The sequence below is a fragment of the Bos indicus genome, chromosome 7, assembly GCF_029378745.1.
Source record: "Bos indicus isolate NIAB-ARS_2022 breed Sahiwal x Tharparkar chromosome 7, NIAB-ARS_B.indTharparkar_mat_pri_1.0, whole genome shotgun sequence".
In the NCBI taxonomy this organism is placed as follows: domain Eukaryota; kingdom Metazoa; phylum Chordata; class Mammalia; order Artiodactyla; family Bovidae; genus Bos; species Bos indicus.
This window is the reverse complement of record NC_091766.1, coordinates 48394294-48410589: the sequence shown is the minus strand read 5'-3', so window position 1 is coordinate 48410589 and position 16296 is coordinate 48394294. Positions and strand designations below refer to the sequence as shown.

At 42.0% G+C, this 16296-nt stretch overlaps 1 protein-coding gene across 2 annotated transcripts in view; it reads left to right on the top strand.

Moving 5' to 3' along the window:
* SPOCK1 (SPARC (osteonectin), cwcv and kazal like domains proteoglycan 1) overlaps positions 1-16296 on the top strand; it is a 584015-nt gene that overhangs the window by 233428 nt on the left and 334291 nt on the right. For both annotated transcript variants that reach the window (XM_070793622.1, XM_019964962.2), the window contains one exon: positions 5753-5798. In XM_070793622.1, the coding sequence (XP_070649723.1) occupies positions 5753-5798 (46 nt within the window). The remainder of the gene's footprint in view (positions 1-5752; positions 5799-16296) is intronic.

Below are 16296 nucleotides of genomic sequence, written 5' to 3'. Positions count from 1 at the left end.
TCTTATTCTCCCCAGTCAAGTAGTATAAAAAGATACTTTTTCACACTGAATTCTTTGGAAAGCAGTTTGCCTATAGCCCCTTAACTGACATCTTTATAAAAGTATGGGGTTCGATAAAGTGGGATTAACCTCCCTCTCGGATCTATAAACCTGACTGTAGTCCACTTTGCCCTGCAGGGCAGTGCTTTTCTCTTTTGTTTTTATCTACAGGGGGTCTTCAGATGACCTCAAAGAGGCTGCCTGCTCTCGCTTAGACTTACTTTCTTCTGTACATGTGTACATGTCTCCATGGCTCACTCCTGGTCGAGACAAATGAGGCACCCACTTATTTTCTAGGCTGGTAATTTGTATTATCTCAGGTAATCTTCAGATGAAACTACAGTATTCAAACAATTTAGCTAAAATATGTATAAAAGAGAAATGATCTGTCCCGTGAGAGCCGAGTATATTTGATCTGTGGTAGCTAAAGCTGTAAAGTATATCATACATGCCATCATCATCTTCGTAAGTGGGAGTAAAGCAGTTGGATTGCAGAAGTGGTTTCCATTTGATTGTGCCACTCTCTTCCTCAGAGTTGCTTTAACATTCTTTGGAGCTGACATAAGCACCTCTGGAAAGGCAAACCCCTGGGGAATATCTGAACTAAATTGCATCAGCCATTTGGGGGCGGTGGGACAGTGGAAGAAAAATTCAGTTTCCCGATCACAGTTGGTTAAAATGAGAGACTTTCCAATCAGTTATGATGTCTATGATAAAGAGACTTAATCACTAAAATTATGGGAGGATATTTTTTGCATCATTTCCTGGTAGGGAGGCTTAAACGTTTTCTTGGAAGATGCATTATACAGCAGAATGTTCTTTGGTGTGTGTGTGTGTGTGTGTGTGTGTGTATGTTATTAACATATACTGATATGTATTATATCCTTGAGTGTGCTAAGTCGCTTCAGTTGTGTCTGACTCTCTGCGACTCTATGGACCATATGGTGCCAGACTCCTCTGTCCATGGGATTCTCCAGGCAGGAATACTGGAGTGGGTTGCCATTTCCTCCTCCAGGGGATCTTTTCAATCTAGGGATCTAACCAGCATCTTTTACATCTCCTGCATTAGCAGGCAGAGCTCTTTACTACTTGTGCCACCTGGGAATTAATATCTATTATATATGATAATATAAAATATATGTTACATATATATATATATTTTTAAAAGATTTCATTTTCCATAAATGCTTATTAAAACAGGGTATCTCTAAAGTAGTTGAAAGCCTAGAGTTGAATTTCTTTGTACCAGCTACTGGGTGCCAATAGTGTCTTAGGATCCAGTATTAGGTTTGTGGGATATCGAATGTTAATAAAATGAATATGATTTTATCTCTGTTGATCAGCTGTGGAGGATTTTAAAAAATAACTGGGGCCATGGTCATTCCATGACTCTTCCTCCACAGTCCACCACCCCTTTCTTCATTTTTCTAGATACTATCATTTGTCACTTTCTTGCTGGGATTTGTATGCCAACTTGTGATTTTTTTTTTTTTTTTTCTTTTTACTATGACCGTATGCTCCCCTGCAATGTTTCATGATTTTGGACATGAGTCAGCAGGCTCAAATTTGAGACTTTTCAAGTTTACAGGATCTTCTGGGTTGTAACAGTCCCTAAAAATTTGGGTGATTTTCTTTTTTTTCTTTTTTTCTTTTTTAACTTTACAATATTGTATTGGTTTTGTCATATATCATTTTTGAAGTGGTATCATGAAATGGAATCAGTTCTTCCTCATATGATGAGAATTTAGAAGGAGGCTTTTCTCTTCCCTGTCCAGCAGAGGTCTGACTTAATTATCCTGTGCAGGGTAGAGCATAAAATACACATGTATGGTAACACTTCCACCCTTCACTCTTCAGCTTGTAGAATGCACTATTAGGAGTTAATCAATTTAGTAAATGACTGTATCCAGGTATGTATCTTTCTATTTAGATTGTCTGTTTTAAAAATTAACTGATGCTGAGGTCCTTCCAAGTCATTTTTAAAGGCTTTATCACTAGATGATCAAATTACCAGTTAAGAGGCCAACTCAGATGGATATGGCTCTCCTGGCAAGTGCGACTGAGTCCCTCCACCATGCCTTCCACTACAGTCTGAGTTTTAACAGGCCACATCTTTATTGGTCAGAAGGAAGGTCAGAGACAAGGGCTCCCGAGGCCCTAGACTTTTCTGCTCTGTGGACCAAATTCTGGGGGCCATGCAGCAGGAACACATTTGGTTACAGGGCAGTACTGGGGTGATGTTGGGGCTGTCACACTGCTTCCCATGTTGGGATTTGTCATAGTGAGAAAATAGATGCTGGGTGTTGTCAACAACACAGCAAGTCCTGGTTCTGTTTAAGGATAACCTAAAATGTTTAAGGATAACCTAAAATGTATGTTCACCCCACTCCAGTACTCTTGCCTGGAAAATCCCATGGATGAAGGAGCATGGTAGGCTGCAGTCCATGGGGTCGCTAGGAGTCGGACACGACTGAGCGACTTCACTTTGACTTTTCACTTTCATGCATTGGAGGAGAAAATGGCAACCCACTCCAGTGTTCTTGCCTGGAGAATTCCAGGGACAGAGGAGCCTGGTGGGCTGCCGTCTATGGGGTCGCACAGAGTCGGACACGACTGAAGTGACTTAGCAGCAGCAGCAGCAGCAAAATGTATGTTACATTTACAAAATTCAGACAGAAAATAAGATAAAGGAAAAGCTGGGCTGGTGCCCCTGGTCTTAGGCCCTGAAGAAATGACCATCCAGCTGTCCTTTGTCCCTTGGGCATACTGACTGTTAAGTGAGGCCCCAGGATGAGGTGAAGCCCTAGAAGGGCATTCTTTTCGACTTTTCCATGTGGATTTAGATGCTCTTTCACCAACGTTCCCCTAGCAGAAGAGTGTATTGATTAGTACAGCCCCAGGGGCTTGGACAGGTCATGTCTGCAGACCTAGCTGGTACAGAGTGGAAGGCTGATCCATGAGCTCTGGGCTTATATGTCTGGACTTCGCTATGGCCAGGCCCAGTAGGGACTCCCATCCCCTGTGCTCATCGACCAACCCCCAAGTGGGCTCTGGTGCCTGTCTCTCAGCTGGAGCCAAAGGGGTCACACCCAAGGTTGTCTGCACTGCTGGCTCATTGGGGTCTGCTTTGGCCATCTGCTTTCCTAAGGCAGGGTGAAAGCAATCAGAGGCAGGGAGTCATCTCCTTCTCCACTTTGCCTTGCTGGGCGAGAGGCTGTTAGAGAGACTCGTTCTGCATAATGAGCTCTGACTCAAGGTGTACTTTCACATTTGGGCAGCAGTTAGGCAGTATTATTACATGTGTGATGAGTTTTAAATATTCTCATGCAGATAGCCACTTGTAGAAGTTTCATCGTGAAATCTCTGACTTTCCCCAAGAAACATGTAGAAATGGCAATTATAGTTAGCTTGGAAAAGTGACAAGGTCCAGTAGAATGCTTCATATTCCATCCAAGTTATAACATATGTTGAAATCCTTAGGAAATATTCAGTTCCTGAGACTGGCTCAAACCTTACTTGGACATCAAAGAGAATGTGACATGTGAAGTTAAAGCAGGACTGTCTTTGGCTCCAGTCCTTCCCTGTCGGACTCACAGCCTAAGCTTCTAAGGACTTCCATGTATTAAAGGAGCATGTTCAAGTGGAAAATAGTTCACGTGATTTCAGACTGTAATTAGGTGATGCCATCCTTATCAGAGGGCACTTATGGACCACAGCTGGAAGGATGGAGATTTTGTTATTTTTTTCTCCAATAGTGAGGATAAGTTCATCTTAGGTTATCTCTTTTCTTGCCCTTGTCAATAGCAGAATGTCTGCTGCTGCTGCTAAGTCGCTTCAGTTGTGGCTGACTGTGCAACCCCATAGACCAGCAGCCCACCAGGCTCCTCTGTCCCTGGGATTCTCCAGGCAAGAACACTGGAGTGGGTTGCCATTTCCTTCTCCAATGTGTGAAAGTGAAAAGTGAAAGTGAAGTTGCTCAGTCATGTCTGACTCTTATCGACCCCATGGACCGCAGCCCACCAGGCTCCTCCATCCGTGGGATTTTCCAGGCAAGAGTACTGGAGTGGGGTGACATTGCCTTCTCTGCAGAATGTTTGAGTCACTTGCTTATGTTCACTTGCTAAGAGTAGATTGGCCATCCAACCTGAGAAATAAGGTGGTAAATTTCCCACTGATCATCCAGCCCTTAGCTGAGAACCATTAACTTTGGCTGCCGAGTTTCAAACCACATAATTCAAGAGATGAGGATTGTATTTAAAATAATAAATGGAGAGAGATGTGACAGAGGGATTATTTTAAACTTTCTCAGTGCTATTTCATGGTGTAGACCTCAGAGATTTCCTAACCAGCTGAGTTGAGAAGGCCAGTTATGGCATAAAATTAAAGCCAGAGCAAATTGGACCAATTCCTTGGAGTTAAACATGATTTAATGCTGAATCCCCAGGATCCAGAGGAACCTGTTCATGTTTATTCATGCCCTGGAAAATGGAATCACCACCCAAGAAGCAATGTTCTGATTTTACTCTAAATCCAGTTTCCTAAAATCTATTTAAGGGCTTAGGTGAACTCAACAAGGATCTAATAAAGCCAGGTAATTGAATGACACTGAGACCAATAAAATGCAAAGAGATGGTATGGGAGATAAATGGTCACAGGAGAGAGCATGGACCATAGTTGAAACTAATTGTGTACTTTGGTGTAAATGAGGTTTTCTAGAAGAGAAATCCAGGCCTCATTTTGGACAGCTTTATGAAACTGCAGCATGCAGAGTGCCAGCCAAAAACACGTCCCACAAATTGTTTGAATATACTCTGGAGGAAATTAACTGAATGGGGGCACATGCCCTAAAATTGATGTGGGGAAGTTGTCCATGGGCAGGGCCCCTGCATGCTGCAGACAGTTGAGTTGACCTGGCAGAGGGGGTGTGCTCATCTGCAGTGGAGTGGGTGAAGGCTGACAGAGAAGAGAAACTGTGGATAATGAAGGTTTGGAGGGGAAGGGTTATTAGAAGTGAGGAAGAGGTTAACAGGATGATGGAGCCGTGAGTGACCTAGACCCTTACAATTTCAACGTGATCAACTGTCTAGCCTTGGAGCATAAATTGAGGCAAGCTACATGCAAGAAAGACACGGTTATGAATCAACCAGATTGGCCAGCCTTTGTTTTTTATCTACACAACCAGAACAAATGGTATTAAGGTGAATATATGCCAGTGGTTAATTCTCACATTTGAATGACCCTCTGTTTTTAGTTTCGAGAAGTGCTAGAAAACTGGAACTGTGCACCAAAGTTACATGTCTCCATGTAGGAGAAATGTTGACAGTTGAATTATCAGTGGTTACAAACACAGAGGCTTAATCCCAAGTGAGAACAGCTAGGCATCACCTGCGGCATAATTGATAGCAAATACATCTTGCACTTAGAAGGTGTCTGGGTTTATCTGTCAAACCGGGAAGAGCAGTGCTGTTTCCATACTAGGCTGAAATGTATTAACTCTTCCTAGTGTATAATCCATACAGTTTGAAAGACAAGAATTTGAAAAGGCAATTGATACTTTTGATTGCACGTGAATGCCTTAGAAAAATTTCTGAACCCTTAGCGTTTTCCTTTGTGTTTTGGGAGGTGGTGGGGGGAAAGGCAGGTTTTTGTGCAGTTATATGAGAAACTTCCTGAAATCTGACTTTTGTTTTCTATTTTTTTTTTCCTTATATAGGATGATTATTTCAGAAACTGGAATCCCAACAAGCCTTTTGACCAAGGTAAAGGATGCACTATTTCTTGTTGTATATTTCATGGAAAAATGCGATCTCAGTTTTCCTTCTTTGCTTGCTAACTTCCTCTTCCCACAAAGGTCAGCTAGCTGACTTATTTTACCCACGTTGGGGGACTAAATAGATTGGGGTGATAGAAATTATTTTATCAAGTTGGTTATTTGTCTGAGATTGTCTAAGATTTAAATAATATTTTTATTGAATTGACCACTATAATCATTGGCTGGTTTTGTTAGAAAACAAACACAAAAAGAAACAAAATAGTAAAATGCTTATCAGACTAACCTGGTGGATTGTTGGGCTGAATCCAGTGATTTCATTCATGGAACTGACTGTACCTAGAGACACTGTCCAATTCACATGAGCCACAAACATGAAACTTTCTTATCTAGAAATAGGCCAATCCCAGGAAGCTTTCAAGGGCATTGATATTTCATTTGTTTAAATAACTTCTTCATGGTTTCTAAGTAGAAGCTTGTTTCACAGGTGGTTCACTGACTGCTTGGGTTTTAGCCCTCAGAGGGCTCTTTCCACTCACCCTCCAAGCACAAAGCCAGGCTCCTGAGGGCCATTGTAAATCACCACCTCTGTCCTCCTGGGAGTTATTTAAGATGCAGCGAAGGCCTGCTGTGAATCACGTCCCTGTTCCTATTGTTCCATTTGTGGCTGCCCTTAGCACAGACCTTGCTGCTGAAATGGTGTTAAGTACGTATATGCAATTAACGCTGCAACTCAGAGGGAACATGTTACCTACTAGGTCTCAAAGATTCACACTTCTGAGAACCAGCTTCATTTCTGTAGCTTGAGTATTTGATGTGATCACAGTGGTCAACTTGACACAAAGACGTCAAGGAAGGCATTGATGTGTAACGTGATAGAAGGTGCCCTTTTCTGCCCTCTCGTTTGTCGCTTTAATAGGTCACTCCATCTGGACTCTGGTTGTCTTGTAAGCAAAATTGGCATTAAAATGTCCGCAGAGACATTTAGTGTATTATGCCCTCAAGTAGTGCAACACTTTATTCATTCATACATACATGCATGCATTCATTCATTCTCAAATGTTCACTGACCTAGCACTGTGTGCACAAGCACAAAGCCAGGTCTTGGGGACAAAAACAGAAGATTTATGGTCTGTTTATTTCTGGCTCCTTCTCCAGGAGGAGCTCACAGTAAGGAGTGGGGAAATAGCTCAGTCGGCAGTTGCAGTGGGGTATGTTAAAGGCTGTGATGCAGGTGTGTGTGGGCGAGTCTATAGGTGGGAGATTTAGTGGGCGTGCACATGTGTGTTGTGGACAGGTAAGGCTTTCTTTGGAGGCCCTGTCTGGGCTGCACCATCTCAGTGGACTCCACCATCTTAGTGGACTTCAAGGGCCTCACACATCAACAGTTTAAAAAATGAAACATAAAATTTTAATTGAAGTATATTTGACTTAAAATATTGTGTTAGTTTCAGGTATACAGCAAAGTGGTTAAATTATACTTAGATATGAATATTTTTTCTGGTTCTTTTCCATTATAGGTTGTTATAAGGTTTGAATATAGTCTCCTGTGCTATACAGTAAATCCTTGTTGTTTATCTGTTTTACATATAGTGACTTGTATCTGTTAATGTCATATTCCTAATTTATCTGTCCTCCATCCTTTCCTCTTTGGTAATCACGTCTGTTTTCCATGTCTGTGAGTCTGTTTCTGTTTTGTAAATACGTTCATTTGTATTATTTTTTAGATTCCAAATATAAGTGGTATCATAGAATCTTGTCTTTTCAGTATGATAATCTCTAGGTCCATCCATGTTGCTGCAGATGGTATTATTTCCTTCTTTTTTATGGCCGAGTAGTATTCCACTGTGTACACATACCATATCTTCTTCATTCACCTATCTGTGGACACTTAGGTTGCTTCCATGTCTTGGCTATTGTAAATAGTGCTGCTGTGAACATTGGGGTGCTTGTATATTTTTAAATAAGTTTCATTTTTTTTCCAGATTTATGCCCAGAAGTGAGATTGCTGAATCGTATGACAACTTTGTTTTTATTTTTTTGAGGGAATTCCATAATGCTCTCCATAGTGGCTGTACCAGTTTACATTTTTACATTCCTGCCAATGATGTAGGCGGGTTCCCTTTTCTCCACACCCTCTCCAGCATTTGCTGTTCATAGACTTTTGATGATGGCCATTCTGACTGGTGTGAGGCAGTACCTCATTGTGCTTCTGACTTGCATTTCTCTGATAATCATCAGTGATGAGCATCTTTTCAGATTCCTCTTGTGTATGTGTGTTCGTCACTCAGTCACGTCTAACCGTTTGTGAATCTATGTACTGTAGCCTATACATTCCTCTTGGCCTTCTTGAAGTCTCTGGAGAATTGACAACTTTTATAGTGACTGAAGCATCACGATAAAGCATCAGAAGGTGTTTGTAATTTAGATGTTTTCCATCAAAAATGGTCAAAATTTCTTAAAAGGCGACACCTTCATGTTGGAAGAACACTCAGATATAGAGCAGCCTGTTCCCTGTGTGACCTGGTAAATGAGCCTTTCTGCAAACACTCATACTAGGAGTTTGCTTATGGAGCTTCACAAGTGATGGAGACTGGGCACTGGCGCTTTCCAGCCCAGAGAAGGACTTAGGTTCTAGTTCTGTAAGGATCAAATGTTAGTAAATGTCAGATTTACTCTCCCTCAAGGCCTGCAAACAGATATTAAAACTTTACCAAAGAAGGAAAAGGCATTTAAATTTTTACTAGTACACATTGGGATAGGTTATACACATATTTACATATATTTGTCAGCTGATATATGTAAATGATATATCTACATATATGATACAAGTGATAGCTTCCTTTGAACATACTATTTAAATCTGTTTAACCAAATTGCCCAGACAGGGATTTTTCTCTCTAAAGAACTTTGGCTGCTCTATGCAACATCTTCCTGCCCTGGCTCCCTCTTTTTCCAGCTCTGCAGGTTTGAAAACTGGATCTGCTGAGATAAATCCTCACAGAAAACCTCATGACTTTCTGGGTATAATTGAGGACCTTTGCTGAGAAGCCCCACTTTGTAGCTCAGGTGTAACTGCTATTGGCTATTATATCCTGAGCTGGGGTGGAGTACGGTGGGGTGGGCAGTGGGTGGTGGCAGGACTGAGAATAGCCTTCACTTAAAGTATCAGCCCCAGCAGATATCAATTACACTGAGCGCCGCTCAATAAAAATGGGAGGTTACTATATCAGTGCTGATGTGGGCTGGCAAAATATAAACCATAGGCACGGAAGGGGTCAAACACTTCATCTTCTGGAAAATAGGAGGATTGCCAAACTCCAGTGGAGATCATCAGCTGCAGAGAAAAGTCTTTTCCCTCCTACACTGAAAGAGAATCCAACGTGGTTTAGGCAGTTTTGTGGTTGGGAGGACTTTCGGTTCATGGGAATTGAATTGCTGGAAGGCATTTTAGAGGGCCTGATGACAAGGATGCTGTGGGATGGAGGTAGAAGAGGCTTCATGATGGAGGTGGGTGTGGATTGGGCTTGAAATACAGGCAGAGAAAAGAGGAAGGAAGGCCATGCATAGGAGATTCTGGTAGGGTATAGCCAGATGGGTGTACTCAAGGCAGCTTGTAAAGGACATTTCATACTGATGCTCTCCCTGCTTTCCCTGATGCTTTTAGACTTTGTTTTCTTGACACTGGGGAGCCATAGAAAGTTTTGGATCAGAGGAGTAATAGCATGAGGGCTGCTCTTTAGAGCAGGGGTCCCCAGGCTCCGGGGCGTGGTCCAGTACCTCCTATCAGATAAGTGGCAGCAGTAGATTAGAGAGAAAGTTCACAGTAGACGTAATGTGCTTGTGGTTGCTGCTGTTCAGTCGCTCAGTTTGTCCGACTCTGCGACCCCATGACCTGTAGCATGCTGGGCTCCCCTGTTCTTCACCATCTCCTTAAGTTTGCTCTGGATGTGCTTGAATCATCCCCAAACCATCCCCCTCCCTGGTCCGTGGAAAAATTGTCTTCCAGGAAACTTGTCCTTGGTGCCAAAAGGGTTGGAGACCACTGTTTTAGAGACTGTATGTAGTTGGGTGGCTCAACAGCAGTGGTTTGGAACCTAAGACCCACCTCTAAATGATGCCCCTCACACAGGACTCTAGGTAACTTCTCCATTGCCTTGGAGCCCTAGGCTTTGGTCACTGGTGGTCAGGCTTAACCATTCAGCTCTGTAGGTTGACCTCGGAGAGACCCTGAAGCTCCCATCTCAAGTATTGGTGTGAATAGTCAGCACACAGATAATACTCAAGAAATAGTTAACTTCCCTGTAATTGCTCTCCCTGCTGATGGATATTTATCGAACTTTGAACAACAGGGCTTCATAGAGTAGGCACTTACCATATAACAACTCCACGGTAGTTAGAAGAAAAGCGCCTTGCCTGGAGGACTTCTGCAAGACCGAATACATCTTCAGCATGTTATCTTTAGGAGAATCAGTAATGCTTCTGTCAGGGGAGTATAATAGCCATCACCTTCAGGCTTTTCTGAAAATTCTTTCTGAGATTTGGGTAAAGTAGTCTATCCTTTTTTGATTGTTAACGCCTAATGCCAAATCTCCTCACAGAAGGGCCAGAGAGGAGTTCAGAATTGAAGGCAATGATTATTAACTCAGGTGAGAAATTTCCCTTGTGAAGTCCACAAAGATAGAGGCCCTGCTGTGAGGTGGGAGGGGGCAGCTGGCAGAGGCAAACAGCCTCCTGCCTTCTGTGGGCAGGAGGAGTAGAGGCCCTTGGGTGGACCTCTGCAGGAGGCTGGCCGAGCCTGGAGAGCTCTGGGGCGATTCCAGAGTTCGGGGTGGCCTCTGCCGCTGTTGCCTTTTGGCACGTTCCCTCCACTGGCCCCCAGCAAACCTGCATGCACACAGTGGGTGTGGAGCAGACGTGAGGTTTATGCTTCTGAGAGTGACATCTGGTCCAGCAAGATGGCTTCCCCACGAAAACAGTCCCTGCGCCAATCCGGTGGGGACACACATATGCTCTGTTCGTCTCTTGGAGAGCTGCAGTGCTTGTTAGCAATTTAAAAGCTCTGAGAAGTCTTTTAGGAAAGAAGCCCATTTATCTTACCATTTGCTAAATTTGCCTTTGACCACATGTTTTTCTTATTATTTTTTTCACCCCACATCTATCATGTATCCAGCAAAAGTAGTCTATTCTGCGGCATATACTTCTGTAAGTGCAGTTTGGGGTCCTGGGATTTTCAGTCAGATCCTCCAAGTTCAGAACTTGACTCTGCCAGTTGTTAGCTGTGTGGTTCTAGGCAAGTTGCTTAACCTCTCTGATCCTAAGACTTTCCCATCTGGAAATGGCAACAATGAGAGCCTTGAGAGGATTGAATGAGTTAATGTGTCTGGCAGATAGTAAGTGTTCCATGAGTGTTGTTTTAGTCAGTAATGGATCTTTTCCATTCCTTCCTCCTCCTGTTTGGCTGCCTCTCCCTGTTGCTTCTCTCCCTTCCCACTCAGGTTCTCTTTCTTTTTTTTTAATTTTATTTATTTATTTTTTTAACTTTATTGTATTGGTTTTGGAATTTAGAAAGATGGTAACAATAACCCTGTATACGAGACAGGTTCTCTTTCTTTCATCGTGTATTCCCTTTGGGAAGCCTTCACAATTGTAATGCTAACTGGAGCTCCTGGGCTAGGTTAGAGCCAACCTGTCTTACACTAGGCAAGTCATTGCAGCATTGCACCCCACATCCTCATTATTGGGGCTGAAAAGGTTCAGGCTCTTCATGTTCATTCATTCATTCAACAGTTACAAGTGCTGATGTTTAGGGACCACACTAAGGAAGGTCTCTCCTGGGACACTTGGAATTACAAGTCATTAGTCATCCGTCCAAGCTCTTATACTGGCACAGAGTATGTGTGTACTGGCGTTGATGGGGCAAGGTGGGAAGCAGGGACCAGTGGGGCTGGTGGGGGTGTGAAAGTGAAAAGAGTTGGTCTAGAAAACTGAGAAATCCATACAATGTCAATCTCAAGTGTTTACATAAGTTACGTAGGTCTGTATTAGTTGGGGTGACAGTTTTTACTACCTCTTGGCCTCATTCAGTGTCTGTGGACCATGGATCAGGGCACCCCCAGTCTTAGCTGATTGGCATCCCCTTGAGTGTGATACTGAAGGTGCTGTCACAAAGATGCTCTTTTCCTATGGAATCAGGTGGCTAATGGAGAAGGTTATCCAAAGGGCCTGGAGGAGAAAGAAAAGAAATAATACATTGGACCACAATACTGTGATACAAAAATAAAAGGTATTGCTTTGAGGGAGGGGATGAAATGAATAAGAAGAGAAGTGATTTCTAACAAGAAGTTGCTGAACTTCTAGACCAGTCCTTTAAAAAAAAGAAAATTGGAGCTTATTCATAATGCTTTTGCCAAATAAAAGGTTGTAGTGGTGGTATTGGGGGATTGAGAGGCAATTTATGTGTATAACCAATACATCACTTAACTATAAAATTCTGGTTACCTGAAGATGTCCTCAAGTGTTGGAATGCAGATGAATCAAGGTTTCATCCTATAACCATAGTCTACTCAGGAAAGAGCCCACTGACTTATTTGGGTAGGAATTTCTACTTGATGAGACAAACCATTTTAGGGAAAATGGCTGAAGGGGCTTTATCGTGGGAGATTTTTTGAGACAAGTGGGTTCTTTTAATGTGGAATAGGGAAATGTTTTAGGTAAAGTGTGCAGGTGTTGGTTTAAAGGATAATGTTTTTCCTTCTGAAGTGAATACTGATTATTGTTCCTCCAGAGCATCCTGGCTGTGACTAAATCTCAGATGATTCTGGTGATTTTCAGAGCAGAATATGAACTTGTAGAAATTGATCTCCAGATAAAAATAAAGCTTCGAAAGGCAGGGACCCCTTTCACTCACGCTGTTCACTTCAATAGAATAAAAGAAGAAAAACCTTGCCCTTTGACTTCCAATCTATTATACCAAGATCCCGACAAGCTCAAATCCTCACCAAAGCCCTGCACTGTTTTCAGGCGAAAATTCTAAAACTCGAAAGGATAGAGGCCTTCCCATGTTTGAGTTGTGTTTCTGGAACTAGAGGCCCATGAACTATCACAGCAACGTGTTTTATCAGAGTTTGAAAGGGTGCCTGGGGGAGGCAAGGTTGCCTATTTCTAAACTTTAGGAGAATTTTTTTTCCCCTCTAGATTAATCTGAAGTTTTACCTGATAGGTTCAATAGAAATCTTAAATCTCCATAGCTTTCCTCTTGATGGGGAATTTAACCTCACTCCAAGAGGAGTTTCTGACTTGCATTCACAGGGCCTTAGGAATTTTTCAGGGCTTAAGGATCTTTTCATCCTATCTGATCCCTTGATTCTCAGAGGCAGCTGGTCTGGTTTGTGGGAAACATCTTCATAGTTTTTTCCAGGTTCCCTCATGTTTGGTCTGCTTGATTCCTCCCTCTCACCTTTGCCTTCGCATGTAATTTAAGAACCATTATTTCTCCTTTATAGAAATAGATACTCTTGCTCAAAATAACCACTTTCTGCCCTAGACATTCACCTCGCACTCCAGCCACATCAGCCTCTCACCTCTGGCCATCTTCTTCACTTTCTTGATTACGACGATACAATAGTTAGTATTTTTAAAAATTTAGAGTATTGATTTTTAAATTTTCTGAGTCAGTTCTGCCAGAGAAGAAGCCAAGCCCTGTTAATTCAAATATTGGTTCACTCCTGCTGTAGCTCAGCCTATCCGCTTTGAAGTTAGATCAAGTTGAAAGTTTTATCTTTCATCTCTGGCTGCCGTTGCCTGTTTGCTTATTTTAAGGAAATAAAACATCAGATGCAAGATTGAAATCGCCCTGGGGCCCCTTCTTGGTCCCTCTTTCCCATTTTCTTTTCTCTGAAGGTGACCATTTCATTTACATGCTTTTCTCTCCACATTCTTATGCTTTCATGTCATATGTGCATATCTATAAACACTGCTCTTTATTGTACAGATGTATGTTTTCTTCTCTGACATGTTTATTTCACTGAAAATTGTTTTTAAGGGTTTTTGTTTGTTGATATAGTTAATGTCTTTGTATTGTGATGTTCCATTGTACTAACAATGTACTAGCAAAAACAATGCCCAGTTGTTGAGGTAACTGGTGATAGAAGTAAAATCCGAAGCTGTCAAGAACAATATTGCATAGGAACCTGGAATGTTAGGTCTGTGAATCATAGTAAATTGAAAGTGGTTGAACAGGAGATGGCAAGAATGAGCATTGACATTTTAGGAATCAGTGAACTAAAATGGACTGGAATGGGTGAATTTAACTCAGATGACCATTATATCTACTACTGTGGGCAAGAATTCCTTAGAAGAAATGGAGTAACCCTCATAGTCAACAAAAGAGTCTGAAATGCAGTTCTTGGGTGCAATCTCAAAAACAACAGAGTGATCTCTCTTCATTTCCAAGGCAAACCATTCAGTATCACAGTAATCCAAGTCTATTCCCCAACCAGTAATGCTGAAGAAGCTGAAGTTGAATAGTTCTATGAAGACCTACAAGACCTTCTAGAGCTAACACCCAAAAAAGATGTTCTTTTCATTATATGGGACTAGAATACAAAAGTAGGAAGTCAAGAGATACCTGGAGTAACAGGCAAGTTTGGCCTTGGAGTACAGAATGAAGAAGGGCAAAGGCTAATAGTTTTGCCAAGAGAAGGCACTGGTCGTAGCAAACACCCTCTTCCAACAACACAAGAGAAGACTCTACACATGGACATCACCAGATGGTCAATACCAAATTCAGATTGATTATATTCTTTGCAGCTAAAGATGGAGAAGCTCTACAGTCAGCAAAAATCCGACTGGGCACTGACTATGGCTCAGACCATGAACTCCTTATTGCCAAATTCAGACTTAAATTGAAGAAAGTAGGGAAAACCACTAGACAATTCAGGTATGACCTAAATCAAATCCCTTATGATTATACAGTGGAAATGACAAATAGATTCAGGGGATTAGATCTAATAGAGTGCGTGGATAACTATGGACGGAGGTTCGTGACATTGTATAGGAGGCAGTGATCAAGACCATCCCCAAGAAAAAGAAATGCAGAAAGGCAAATGGTTGTCTGAGGAGGCCTTACAAATAGCTGAGAAAAGAAAAGAAGTGAAAGGCAAAGGAGAAAAGGAAAGATATACCTGCTTGAATGCAGAGTTCCAAAGAATAGCAAGGAAAGACAAGAAAGCCTTTTTAAGTGAACATTGCAAAGAAATAGACGAAAGCAATAGAATGGGAAAGACTAGAGATCTCTTCAAGAAAATTAGAGATACCAAGGGAACATTTCTTGCAAAGATGGGCACAATAAAGGACAGAAACACTATGGACCTAACAGAAGCATAAGATATTAAAAGAGGTGACAAGAATACACAGAAGAACTGTACAAAAAAGATCTTTATGACCCAGATAACCATAGTGGTGTGATCACCCAACTAGAGCTAGACGTCCTGGAACGCGGAGTCAAGTGGGCCTTAGGAAGCATCACTACGAACAAAGCTAGTGGAAGTGATAGAATTCCAGTTGAGCTATTTCAAATCCTAAAAGGTGATGCAGTGAAAGCACTGCACTGAATATGCCAGCAAATTTGGAAAACTCAGCAGTGGCCATAGGACTGGAAAAGGTCAGTTTTCATTCCAATCCCAAGGAAAGGCAATGCCAAAGAAAGTTCAAACTACTGCACAGTTGCGCTCATCTCACACGCTACCAAAATAATGCTCAAAATTCTCCAAGCCAGGTTGCAAGAGTACATGAACTGTGAACTTTCAGATGTTCAAGCTGGATTTAGAAAAGGCAGAGGAACCAGAGATCAAATTGCCAACATCCATTGGATCATCAAAAAAGCAAGAGGGAGTTCTAGAAAAACATCTACTTCTGCTTTATTGACTACAGCAAAGCCTTTGACTGTGTGGAAAACAACAAAGTGGGGAGAATTCTTAAAGAGATGGGAATACCAGACCACCTCACCTGCCTCCTGAGAAATCTGTATGCAGGTCAAGAGGCAACACTTAGAACTGGACATGGAGCAACAGACTGGTTCCAAATCTGGAAAGGAGTATGGCAAGGCTGTATATTGTTACCCTGCTTATTTAATTTACATGCAGACTTCCTCATGAGAAATTCTGTGCTGGATGAAGCACAAGCTAGAATCAAGATTGCCAGGAGAAATATCAATAACCTCAGATATGCAGATGACACCACCCTTATGGCAGAAAGCGAAGAACTAAAGAGCCTCTTGATGAAAGTGAAAGAGGAGAGTGAAAAAGTTGGCTTAAAACTCAACATTCAGAAAACTAAGATCACGACATCTGGTCCCATCACATCATGGCAAATAGATGGGAAAACAATGGAAAGAGTGAGAGATTTTATTTTTTGGGGCTCCAAAATCAGTGCAGATGGTGACTGAAGCCATGGAATTAAAAGATGCTTGCTCCCTGGAAGAAAAG